This window comes from Triticum dicoccoides, chromosome 4A (assembly GCF_002162155.2).
Source record: "Triticum dicoccoides isolate Atlit2015 ecotype Zavitan chromosome 4A, WEW_v2.0, whole genome shotgun sequence".
Lineage (NCBI taxonomy): Eukaryota > Viridiplantae > Streptophyta > Magnoliopsida > Poales > Poaceae > Triticum > Triticum dicoccoides.
The window spans coordinates 231,201,235-231,214,851 of NC_041386.1; the positions used below are offsets into that span (position 1 = coordinate 231,201,235).

The 13,617-nt window shown below is 40.4% G+C and overlaps 1 protein-coding gene across 1 annotated transcript; it reads left to right on the forward strand.

Moving 5' to 3' along the window:
* The first annotated feature begins 5,450 nt into the window (after window positions 1–5,450).
* Window positions 5,451–11,854, forward strand: LOC119283484. Its single transcript, XM_037563017.1, has 6 exons — window positions 5,451–5,510; window positions 5,807–6,250; window positions 9,089–9,153; window positions 9,550–9,697; window positions 11,146–11,236; window positions 11,590–11,854. Exons 1-5 carry the CDS (start codon window positions 5,451–5,453, stop codon window positions 11,173–11,175), a joined length of 747 nt encoding a protein of 248 aa, XP_037418914.1. The 3' UTR covers window positions 11,176–11,236; window positions 11,590–11,854.
* Window positions 11,855–13,617: the final 1,763 nt, after the last annotated feature.

A 13,617-nucleotide genomic window follows, 5' to 3' on the forward strand; every position in this document is an offset into this window, starting at 1 on the left:
CATTTGAAACAATGTGGAATAGTTTCGCAACTCACGCCACCTGGAACACCACAGCGTAATGGTGTGTCTGAACGTCGTAATCGTACTTTACTAGATATGGTGCGATCTATGATGTCTCTTACTGATTTACTGCTATCATTTTGGGGTTATGCTTTAGAGACGGCTGCATTCACGTTAAATAGGGCACCATCGGAATCCGTCGAGACGACACCTTATGAACTGTGGTTTGGCAAGAAACCAAAGTTATCATTTCTTAAAGTTTGGGGTTGCGATGCTTATGTGAAAAAGCTTCAACCTGATAAGCTCGAACCCAAATCGGAGAAATGTGTCTTCATAGGATACCCAATGGAGACTGTTGGGTACACCTTCTATCACAGATCCGAAGGCAAGACATTTGTTGCTAAGAATGGATCCTTTCTAGAGAAGGAGTTTCTCTCGAAAGAAGTGAGTGGGCGGAAAGTAGAACTTGATGAGGTAATTGTACCTGCTCCCTTATTGGAGAGTAGTTCATCATAGAAACCGGTTCCTGTGACACCTACACCAATTAGTGAGGAAGCTAATGATGATGATCATGAAACTTCAGATCAAGTTACTACTGAACCTCGTAGGTCAACCAGAGTAAGATCCGCACCAGAGTGGTACGGTAATCCTGTTCTGGACGTCATGTTACTTAACCATGACGAACCTACGAACTATGAGGAAGCGATGATGAGCCCAGGTTCCACAAAATGGCTTGAAGCCATGAAATCTGAGATGGGGTCCATGTATGAGAACAAAGTGTGGACTTTGGTTGACTTGCCCGATGATCGGCAAGCCATCGAGAATAAATGGATCTTCAAGAAGAAGACTGACGCTGACGGTAATGTTCCTATCACTACAAGAAATATGTCAACTAGTGACCTTCTATCAGTGACCCTGGAAGAATTGGTCATAGATCTACGACCATTTGAGACCAATTGGTCAAAAGCTGCTCGGGGGCTCCAAACCCTCAACTATATCGACCATTTTGGCCATAAAGATCGTAATTTCCTTACACGAAATGGTCATAAAGCAGACAACACTGATCCGTTGCCTTATTTCTAGCTGATCACGACCAATATAGATGGTCATAACCTTATAAATTGTGGTGGATTGCTATGACTATGCGCCACCTCATCAGTTTTGCCTATGTGTCATGTACATGTGTAAATTTTTGCCCTAGGTTGTGAAGCAATCTATATTTCTGTCATTCCCAAAATTCCAAAAAAATATCATAAATTCTTTGGGTCATACCTTCGTCAAATACGTAAAAATACTTCCTTGCCTAGTTCAAAAATGATTCAACAATATTCATTTTCCTATTTTGTTCAGAACATCACTTTGTGAAGGAAGTACTATTTATATATTCTTGATTGCCCTCAAAATTTCTGGGCATTCTTTCCTATCCAAATCATTGCCTCATGACAAAATTCAACTCCGTTTGCCAAGTAAATCTTCCTCAGCAAATTTCCAAAGTTTTTGTCTACCTAGAAGCATTGTGAAGGAAGTACAAGATAGGAATATCGTAATGAGTTGAATTTTTGCCACATATTCTATATGCCAAATTCTTAGCTCTACACAAAATTTTAGCTCTATTTGATAATACATGTGAGCTCATCATTGAATCTTTGTTTCTGGTAATATTTTTAGTTTGTGAACCAACTACATTTTATATTGCTTTATAATTGCTGAAAATTTACCAGGACATTACCCTAACTATAGAAACCCCCTAAACCAAATTTCAGCACAATCCAATCATCTATGTAAGCCCAACTTCAATTTCTATTTTCTGTCCAAATTGGCACATTGCAAAGCAAGTGCTATCTAGACACCTCCTATTGTCCTCAAACTTTTTGTGCCGTCTTACATATACAAATCATTCCCACATTCCAAAATTCAGCTCCATTTGCCTATTAAATCTTCCTCAAAAAATTTCTAAAGTTTTTATCCATGGAAAAGCTTTGTGAAGGAAGTACAAGCTAGGATTATCCAAATGGTATAATTTTTTTACAGTGCTTTACTATGCCCAAATTACCATACTCCACAAAAATTCGGCTCAATACACTTATCCATTTGAGCCTAGCTTCAACATCCATATTTCTGCCCGATGTGATACTTTGCAAAGCAAGTGCCATCCAAACTCCTCCATTTGAGCTGAAAATTTGCCAAGACAGTCTCCCTAGTAGATGATCATCCTCATCCAAAACTCAGGCCCATTGTCCTTGTGAATTTCCCGTACCGCTAATCAAACACTTGGCTGCTAATTCATGTTTGAGCATAGTTCGGTCTCCTCGTGAGATTCTTCTGTTGTTATTTCCTTCATAGCATCTACCTGGGGAGTGCCCAACCTACTAAACATGCCTAGGCTGCCCAGAACGCATGGCCACGCCACGGTCGCGCGGTGACCACGCGGCGGGCATGCGAGTCTACGCGCTTTGGAGTTGGGGCCCTCGGCCACCGTCCAAACCTCGACGTATCACCACCAATCCATGTATTTATGCTTAAATAGATACTTATGTATCTAGAAATGATTTTTGGAAAAAATAAAGAGCAAACTATAAGGCAGTTGCAGTTCAAATTTGACCCGCTTCCTACTGAATCGGCGGAAATTTGTCTTTTTCACCAGAGGTGGATCAAATATTTTGACACCCAACCATTTGGTCAGTTTTACATTAAATATGCCCTAGTATTGTAGAAATTTGATTTGGTCCACTTTTGCAACAAATATATGGTAGGTTCTTCACAAAAAAACTCATTTCGGGCACTCGGAAAATGGAAAATGAATTTTCCGTGCAAAGAAAATGTAAAATTCCTTAGGAAACATTGTTTGGAATTCCAAGATGGACCTTTGTGCATGATATGAGACCATTTGAACAAACTATGCCATGAATGTGGCCATAAGATTGATCATTTGCCTTGAAAGTCATGAATCTTCACGCATGATAGCTCATTTCCGAGAGCACTTTTTAAAATAATTATCGTATTACAAGTTTATTATTTTTCCTGGAAACTTGGTCACATATAATGACACAATGCGAAGGTTTTCCAATTTTTTGATTTTTTTTTGAATTTTTTATGCCCGTTTCAAAATGCGGTCAAAATGGCGGGCTTGACCGTTCCTAGCTAGTGATTGAATCTTGGAAAACTTTTGATGTTTATCTGATTAAATAGATACTTATGTACCTAGAAATGATTTTTGGAAAAAATAAATAGCAAACTATGAGGCAGCTACAGTTCAAATTTGACCCGCCTCCTTCTCAATTGACGGAAATTTGTCTTTTTCACCAGAGGTGGATCAAATCTTTTGACACCCAACCATTTTGTCAATTTTGCATTAAATATGACCTAGTATTTTAGAAATTTGATTTGGTCCAATTTTGCAACAAATATATGGTAGGTCCTTCACAAAAAAAACTCATTTCAGGCACTCGGAAAATGGAAAATGAATTTTCTATGCAAAGAACATGTAAACTTCCTTAGGAAACATTGTTTGGAATTCCAAGATGCGCCTTTGTGCATGATATGAGATCATTTGAACAAACTATGCCATGAATGTGGCCATAAGATTGATCATTTGGCTTGAAAGCCATGAATCTCCACGCATGATAGCTCATTTTTTAGAACACTTTTTAAAAATATTTGTCGTATTACAAGTTTATTATTTTTCCTAGAAACTTGGTCACATATAATGACACAATACTAAGGTTTTTCTATTTTTTTTATTTTGTTTGAATTTTTTATGCACGTTTCAAAATGCGGTCAAAACGGCAGGATTGACCGTTCCTAACTAGTGGTTGAATCTTGGAAAACTTTTGATGTTTCTCTGATTTAATAGATACTTATGTACCTAGAAATGTTTTTTGGAAAAAATAAATAGCAAAATATGAGGCAGCTACAGTTCAAATTTTGACCCACTTCCTACTAAATCGGTGGAAATTTGTCTTTTTCACCAGAGGTGGATCAAAACTTTTGACACCCAACCATTTGGTCAATTGTGCATTAAATATGACCTAGTATTTTATAAAATTGATTTGGTCCAATTTTGTAACAAATATATGGTAGGTCCTTCACAAAAAAACTCATTTCGGGCACTCGAAAAATGGAAAATGAATTTTCCGTGCAAAGAAAATGAAAACTCCCTTAGGCAATATTGTTTCGAATTCCAAGATGCACCCTTGTGCACAATGTGAGATCATTTGAACAAACTATGCCATGAATGTGGCCATAAGATTGATCATTTGGCTTGAAAGACATGAATCTTCACGCACGATAGCTCATTTCTGATAACACTTTTCTAAAACAATTGCCGTATTACAAGTTTATTATTTTTCCTCGGAACTTGGTCGCATATAATGATACAATGCGAAGATTTTCCAATTTTTTGATTTTTTTTAAATTTTTTATGTCCGTTTCAAAATGCGCTTAAAACGGTGGGATTGACCGTTCCTAGCTAGTGGTTGAATCTTGGAAAACAATTGATGTTTATCTGATTAAATAGATACTTATGTACCTAGAAATGATTTTTGGAGAAAATAAAGAGAAAACTATGAGTCAAATTTGACCCGCTTCCTACTAAATCGACGGAAATTTGTCTTTTTCATCAAAGGTGGATCAAGACTTTTGACACCCAACCATTTAGTCAATTGTGCATTAAATATGTTCTAGTATTTTAAAAAATTGATTTGGTCCAATTTTACAACAAATATATGGTAGGTCCTTCAAAAAAAAAAACTCATTTCGGACACTCGAAAAATGGAAAATGTATTTTCCGTGAGAAGAAAATGAAAACTTAGGCAACATTGTTTGCTATTCCAAGATGCATCCTTGTGTACAATATTAGATCATTTAAACAAACTAAGCCATGAATGTGGCCATAATATTGATCAATTTGCTTGAAAGCCATGCATCTTCACGCATGATAGCTCATTTCTGAGAACACTTCTTTTAAAATAATTACCGTATTACAAGTTTATTATTTTTCCTAGAAACTTGGTCACATATAATGACACAATGCGAAGGTTTTCCAATTTTTTAATTTTTTTAATTTTTCATGCTCGTTTCAAAATGCGGTTAAAACGGCGTGCTTGACTGTTCCTAGCTGGTGGTTGAATATTGGAAAATTTTTGGTATCTCTGTGATTAAATAGATACTTATGTACCTAGAAATGATTTTTGGAAAAAATAAAGAATAAACTATAAGGCAATCGCAGTTCAAATTTGACCCGTTTCCTAGTGAATCGATGAAAATCCCACCAAATATGAAAGTACGTCTAGTTCTTTGAGGGAACCGTACTTAAACGTTGTCATAAAAAGAGAAGGGAACTTACCGTCGGGCGTCATGGTGCTGCGTTGGAGCTCCCCGACGCTGCAATGGAGCTTCGTCGGACACTGTGGTGCTGCGTTGGAGCTCTTGGCGCGCCGTTGAGAGCCGCAATGGAGCTTCGTGGGGATGTCATCTGTGCTGCGTTGAAGTTTTTCATGCTCGATGCTATTGTGACATATTGATGTGATCGAACGATCACCAATGCGCAGATCGAGCGGCTAGCTAGGCGGATGATTTCTAGACAAAATCATCTGACTAACTCGTAAGAGCCACCTATTGTTAATCGATTGTGACCAATACTTCGTATGATTGGTCTACAAGCATGTCACGCGGATCAAGCATTAGAGACCGTCGAATACTCCGAGATCCAACGGCCCACACCCTCTCACCCACCCACTGGGAGCTCCTCTCTCCCCCGCACACCACTCCTTGTCCCCTCCTCTCTCTCCCCACGGGCAAACCCTAGCGCTCCACGATCCAGACTCCTTCCCTCCCCCGCCGCCACCCACCTCCACCACCCACCCCTCTCCTCGCCGCCACCCACCTCCGCCACACCTCCCCTCCCCACCTCAGATCCTCTCCCCACTCCCAGATCCAACTTGCCACCGTAGAACGAGGAGATCGCGGCCAAGATCTTCGGGACGCGCTGGTCGTCGTCGCCAACCGCTCCTCCGCCGACCCGCACAAGTTCCCTGGTGCTAAGGTACCTCGAGGAGTTCGTGCAGCGGTTCGACCTCCTCGGGTTGGTCCGGTTCGGGACGGAGGTGGTGAGCGTCCGCCGCAGCAGGGACGACGACGCGGGCTGGAGGGTGAGGCTCGCCTGCGCTGGCAGCGAGCTAGAGGAGGAGGTTTGACGCCGTGGTCGTCTGCAGTGGGCACTTCGCCGAGCCGTGCGTGGCCGCCATCGCAGGTAATTACTCGGTCCGATCTATCCCCACTGATGGCTAGCACTGGCAGTAGGCAGTTGGCCAATAGCTACTTCCGATCGATTCGATTCTTTTTGGCATCTTGCAAGGGAGGCTGGATGGGTTGTTAGCAGCAAGGATCCATAGCAGGCAGGGGAAACATTATGATTAGTAGTTGGCCTCATCGATCGGATCTGAGTAGCTGGGCTAGCAACGATTATACTACTTTGTGTTTGGATGCTTGTTTGACTGATTGCCCACCGTTGAAAATTTTGTTTATATATATATAATTTTTTTGAAGATGCCACAAACTGCCAATAATGATGCTGATTATTCTCTGGTGAATGTGAATGTGAATGTATCGTTTGTATGCCTGCCTATGTATGTGTGTAGAGAGAGAGAGAGAGAGAGAGAGAGAGAGAGAGAGAGAGGCGCGCCGTACAGATCGGCTGCTTCATATGCTACTGCTGGTGAGAGGGATTGAGGGGGAGAGAGAGATGCTTCATACGCTGCTGATGTGTATGCACCCTGTTCCGCGCAATGCGCGAGGCAATTCACGAACTAAGATCATTTTTGTGTGCTTGGAAAGATTTGGATAGTTTTTTTTTTTCTCTGTTCGTCTAGAGATGGAGTCTGTGGAGATAGAGTTCATTAGTTTTTGGTGTATCCGTCTAGAGTTTATTTAGCAAAGTTCAGAAACGCAAACAACATCAGTTCATTAGTTACACTAAGCATTTGCCTGCCTAAGTTGTATTTAGACCAAAATTTGCTAATAGACACCCCCCTTCACAGATCTGCTATTTTAAACTAATGACTTCATGGTGTAAGGAAGATGTAATTTTGATATCAATGATGCAAACAAATAAGATTGATCCTAAAGAAAAAACGGTAATGGTATAAAATATGAATTGTCGGTTACTGTCTTTGCATTAAGAACATGGAAACATATTCATTATAATGATGGCTTGGCTATCAGGGAAAGAAACAGTAAGAAAATAACACCAAAATTGTTATATAGGAATACAGCCAGTTTTCATCTTAAGAGAGCCAGTGGTCCGCGCAAACGCAGTCTCTATGCAGTGGCATCACCTCCCTACCGTCTCTCCCTCCAGCACATCGCTGTGTGGGTGGTCACGAATCTGGCGGCGCAGTCGCCGGATGCGAAGAAACTCGAATGCTTCTACCTCCACTGGGCTGACATGTAAGATAAGTTATGCCCCCCTCATCTGCACTCTCCTACCTATGATGTTTCAGCTAGATTCATGTCACACATAGGTTGTGGAACAGGAGAAACAATATGATGTGCACATTAGAAACTTCACTACGGTTCAATTGGACCAAGAATTTACTGGCATTGTGTATTTGGTATTAAATACAAATTCGTTTGGAAGTCGTAGTTATGAATATTATGCTACTGCATGAGTTTGAATCTTGGTCATCAACTATAAATTTTGAACAATAAGGTTATTTCTTTCTGCTATTGATGCACGCGCCAAAACAAAGCTCTCCTTTCTATTAACATATTCCATCAGGATCTATCTGATGCAAACCTGTTAATGACTGATTGGGCCGTTCGTACCATGGCTTGAATAACACTGTATGTTGTCGCTCCACTTTGTGTCAGTGGCTGTCAAAGTTATCTATCAAAAAGATTTGGTCTATGAGGTGCGTTAATACTGTTGTTTAGGGTGACCGCTACAAGTCTGATGCTTCTCTTCATTCAGCATTGTCGTTCCACTAGGAGTTCTATTGGGAAGTGGTCCAGTGTTGTACATATGCCACTAAGGATGGTGGCCTTTATATGTTTTACTGAATATTTATTTGTCAGTGGCTTGCAGTTTCTCTATACAATTTTGTATGCCTGATTACACTTTTTTCCTTACAAGACTGGAGCTGAACTTCACTTTGCTGCTGATGAAACTCTAGCCTATGTTCTAACAACTCTATCTACTGCTCCCATTATTTCTCCGTCTATGGATTTTTGAAAACAAAGAAAAATCATATTTCACTGGATCATCTAGGACCACTTTTCTCGCTAAAATCGATAGTCTCCTTACAAATGTAGTCCTGACACGAGTTGTTCTAATGTGTTCGAACATCGAAGGTGAGATTAACTCTTGCTTCCGTTTGTACTGTTTGCGTCTCAGTTTTGTAGATACAAAAGTACATTTATTTAAACAGCACTTAATTGTTGATTTATTTTAGTGGCTTTATTTAGAATCTTTTATTTGTTTCTTGCCGGTATGATGAGAATGAATCTTTTAGGCTGAAGAGAATCCTTTGCAGTATATTATTTATGTAGCCTGAGGAAATGTTCAAAACCGCTCTTATTTAGCTATATCTGAGGGATCCTAGCATGGTTGAAAGTTGAAACATGACTTAGGATTTTAGCCAAGTTCATTGTCATTCTTTTGGTATTTGTCATTTGTAAACATTCTGGATTATTCTGTAAAAAGAATACAGGCTCATGGTGTTGTGGCTTTCTTCGATAAAGATTAACCACGGCTGGATTGAGTTAATACTGATGTTGACCACAACAACAATTGTTTAAGCTCCACACTAAATTGTAGAAACTTGGCTGCAATAGTTTGTATTTTCAATGAAAGTTGGATGAAATGGTTTTACAATGTTCACGAATGTGCAGTATTTAGGGACTAAATTGGATGAGTGCGGGGATATTTATTCTCCCGTTGCAACGCACGGGCATTTTTCATAGTAATATGTATGACTTAACAGTTTCCAGTAGTTGTGTTCTTGGTGTATAGTTAGGTGCAATCTTCTGCCCTGAAATCATCATGAAATGCCTTTGCTGGAGCTCACCTATGGCCTTGTTTGTCCTGCAGGTTAGTGAGCAGCATCAGGAGGAGGAGCTCAAACAGGCCACCACGATGCACCACCGCAGCAGCAGGTAGCACGTCCATCTCCTATAGCAATTTGGACAGGTTGATGGGGTCTGGTACATGCAAAGGGTTGTGGCATTGTCATTTCCGAGCCCTGTAATAGGATTAGACACAACTGAAGTGTTTATCAATTTTGATAGGTGGGTGGCGTCTGGTACATGTAATGGGTTTGCCGCCAATATCATTTCTGAGTTTCCGGTTGCCGTGACCACAGCTGCTACCGCATACTTGCCGTTGATGGGAGTCATTTTTTGTTGACTCATTTGGATTTCAATGCAACCCATGTCAGTTGATCTATGAAATCCTATTTCCTTTATACTAAATCTTGCAATTCTTGGTTGTGGCTTCTGTTTTTCCCTTGGTACCCACTCACGGCTGCCTTCTGTCTGTGCTTCTCTTCTCAGGACGATGGTATTGCGGCACATGGCACCGGAGCTGAGCCTGGGCATGAGGAGCAACGGCTACGTGCGGGTCCTCGACCTGCTCGGCCTCAACCTGCAGACCTTCGCCAAGGTTCCCCTCAAGTCCCACATGGTGGATGAAATCAGGGAGGTAATATTTTTCATGACCCATCTTCCTGCTGAACAGTAGGTGATCTTACTAAACACCTAGCCCACCTTGCCTGGTATGCTTGTATCTGCTACATGTTGTTTTCATCTTGATAGCTAGCAGCCTAGCACAATGAACTTTGATTATGAAATCTCTATATGTTGTAAAATAAATTGGGTCAATCTCAAATTTGTTGTGAATTGTAGGATGCTTTGGGTAAATGTTTTTTTGCCTTCTCGCGTGTAGGCGGTCAGGTGAGATAGCAAGGAGAGGTTCAATCTGTTGGAGTAGGATGGCGAGCTGCTGATTCAGGTTAACCAGGTGCACACTGTGGCAGTATGATTTCTGCCTGACCCTCCAGACCGTGGAGAAGCAGAGTCGGCCGCTGGCGGGGGACGTGGGCAACGACCAGATCGTCGTCCTCTTCAAGTTAGGCCCTGTTCGGCAAGCCTCCGCTCCTTCAGCGCGGAGTGGAGCGCGCGGAGTGGCCCTTGGGCGACTCTGAAAATTTTAACTGGACGCTGCTCCGCTCCAGCGTGGAGTTGAAGCGGGGAGAGAGTCCGAACAGGCTCTTAATAGTAACACTAATAATCACATGTACCCTTCTTTATGATTTGATTGCACATGATTGGGCTGTGCTTCCTCTGATTACATTCAGAATTGTTTGATGTTAATGATGATGATATATTGGGAGCATTACTTTCACCTACAATAATTGGCTCAGTTTAATATAGTATAACCGACAGAACATCTACAAATCCAGTCATGATTGCTTTGTACTGTTAAGAACAAAGACTCATTTTGACTGTGTGTTTTTTGTTTGTGCTATCCTGTATTGAATGAATTCAATAAAGTTCTCATAAATTCTGCCTGGCCTTCTACTAGTCCAAATCTGAAGTAGTATTACTAATGTTGTTAAGTTGTCTAAACATGCTTGCTGCTAGCTTTAAAGTTGATCTAAAGAACCATTCATGCATTTACACATTCATGATTTCCTACTCTGTTTGTAATTGTTCTGGTTAATTGTGCTAGTAGATATTGCCTGGGATATGTAGCGGGTGTCTGTTGTGTCATGTTACTTCCTTAGTTTTCAGTACATGGTACATATAGAGCTGCGTACAGTAGTTATAAGAGCCAATCGTGGTGAGAGAGTATTATTTCTTCCTCATACTAATATCTGGTTTACAATGTGGCGAGAGATTGTCAAGTTTGTAAGCTTTTCATCCCACAACCCTTTTCCTTCTCATATGGAGTTGCTTTGTTGTACAAAAATGTTACCTATTCGTATGTGGTTGTATAGAAGGATAGAATTATTAATTGTCTAGTTATGATTTTTAGCATTTGTTGTGCTTCCTAGGGACATCGATCTCTACTCTTCTATGTAATCCACATTGATCTTTATTGTTTGATTGACTGGAAGAAGTTTTGATGTAGTTTTCTTAATCATGCAGGAGTTTACTTTGGATGACAAATGTTTGTAGATCATCCACCTCCTCAACGATGCTAACCCGATCCGATCATCGTCGACACTATCATCATCAGGTCCCTGTTCCCTTTAATCTCTCCTGCCTTGTGATGTTAGTCTGTGTGCGCTCACTAGTATTGTTAGATCATGTCAGTTGAATCGATGGTAGTGGTAGTAGAGTAGTATTTTTCTTCAGGTGAATCTGTTACAGCGACGTTCATTGTACGACCTGCACTTGTACCAATGTACCATGCTACTATTTGGCAATTCAATTTCACATTGCATTTGGATCTTAAACTTATACAGTATAAGCTTAGTTATTTGCATATGTAAAATATGTTAGACAAAGTGTTAAGTTAGATTACCGCCTCATGTTGATGGCATTGTCTCTAAACATTTAATAATGTTTCTTTTTGGTGATCTGGATCAGGATCTAATGTTGTTTAGGCTGCTGCTGTTGTGACGGAAGAGCAGAAGAGGCATGGCGATGTGCAGCACAATTTTAGTTGATGTTGCACCATGTTTTGGTGCTTGTGTATTTGTTTTTGCTTGTAACCACACTTGTATGTGCTTGTCTATCTGTTTTTGCTTGTTTTAGTTGATGTTGGACGTGCGGACTTGTATGTGCTGTTGTGTGTATTTGGTGGAATGATTTCTGAATTTAATCATTTAATCAAGAGAATTATTGAGTGTTTGCTGTTCAAATGTGTAAGCTGGAAATCAGTGAATAAAAAGACCAAATGTTTTATTGGACCAAATAATATATGGGCTCTAAAAAGGCTATGGCCCAAATAATAGTGGATTGGAACATTGTTTAGTTCTAGAAAACCTGAACAAAAAGGCTTAACGAAATGGTCGCAAAAGGGCCATGTTCCAAAAAATTAAAAGACTGAATTGTTGGGCTTGGCCCATGAAGTTGACCAAAAATTCATAGAAAAAATATAGAAAGACTAAATTGTTGGGCTAGGCCCATGTAGAATACCGAATTGGACCGGGTTGATTCTTAGCAACGACCTTTTTAATTGGTCGCAATTTTGCCACGTCCGATTGCCACGTCGGATCCGATGTGGCCTGAGCAGAGAGCTAGCGACCAAAACAGAAGGTCATAGAATCAATGACCTTTTTGTTTTAGTCGTGGAATTCCACGACCTTCTCACAGAGAAGGTCGTTAATTTCAGTTTACGACCGCCAGCTTTTGACCTTCTGTTTTTGGTCAAAAAAGGTCGCAGATGAAAAACAATGACCTTTTAATGACCAATAGTGATGGTCGCAAGTTGACATTTCTTGTAGTGTATCTACAAAGCTCGACTTATTGCAAAAGGTTTTTGACAAGTTTAAGGAGTTGAGTATGATGAGACCTTCTCACCGTAGCGATGCTTAAGTCTGTCCGAATCATGTTAGCAATTGCCGCATTTTATAATTATGAAATTTGACAAATGGATGTAAAGACTGCATTCCTGAATGGATTTCTGGAAGAAGAGTTGTATATGATGCAACCTGAAGGTTTTATCGATCCAAAGGGTACTAACAAAGTGCGCAAGCTCCAGCGATCCATTTATGGACTAGTGCAAGCCTCTCAGAGTTGGAATAAACGTTTTGATAGTGTGATCAAAGCATATGGTTTTATACAGACTTTTGGAGAAGCTTGTATTTACAGTGGGAGCTCTGTAGCATTTCTAATATTATATGTGGATGACATATTGTTGATTGGAAATGATATAAAATTTCTGGATAGCATAAAAGGATACTTGAATAAGAGTTTTTCAATGAAAGACCTCGGTGAAGCTGCTTATATATTGGGCATCAAGATTTATAGAGATAGATCAAGATGCTTAATTTGACTTTCACAAAGCACATACCTTGATAAAGTTTTGAAGAAGTTCAAAATGGATCAAGCTAAGAAAGGGTTCTTGCCTGTGTTACAAGGTGTGAAGTTGAGTAAGACTCAATGCCCGACCACTGCAGAAGATAGAGAGAAAATGAAAAGTGTTCTCTATGCTTCAGCCATAGGCTCTATCATGTATGCAATGCTGTGTACCGGACCTGATGTGTGCCTTGCTATTATTTTAGCAGGGAGGTACCAAAGTAATCCAGGAGTGGATCACTGGATAGTGGTCAAGAACATCCTGAAATACCTGAAAAGTACTAAGGATATGTTTCTCGTTTATGGAGGTGACAAAGAGCTCTTTGTAAATGATTACGTCGATGCAAGCTTTGACACTGATCCAGACGATTCTAAATCGCATACCGGATACATGTTTATATTGAACGGTGGAGCTATCAGTTGGAGCAGTTCTAAACAAAGCATCCTGGCGGGATCTATGTGTGAAGCAGAGTACATAGCTTCTTCGGAAGTAGCAAATGAAGGAGTTTGGATGAAGGGGTTCATATCTGATCTAGGTGTCATACCTAGTGCATCGGGTCCAATGAAAATCTTTTGTGACAATACTGGTGCAAT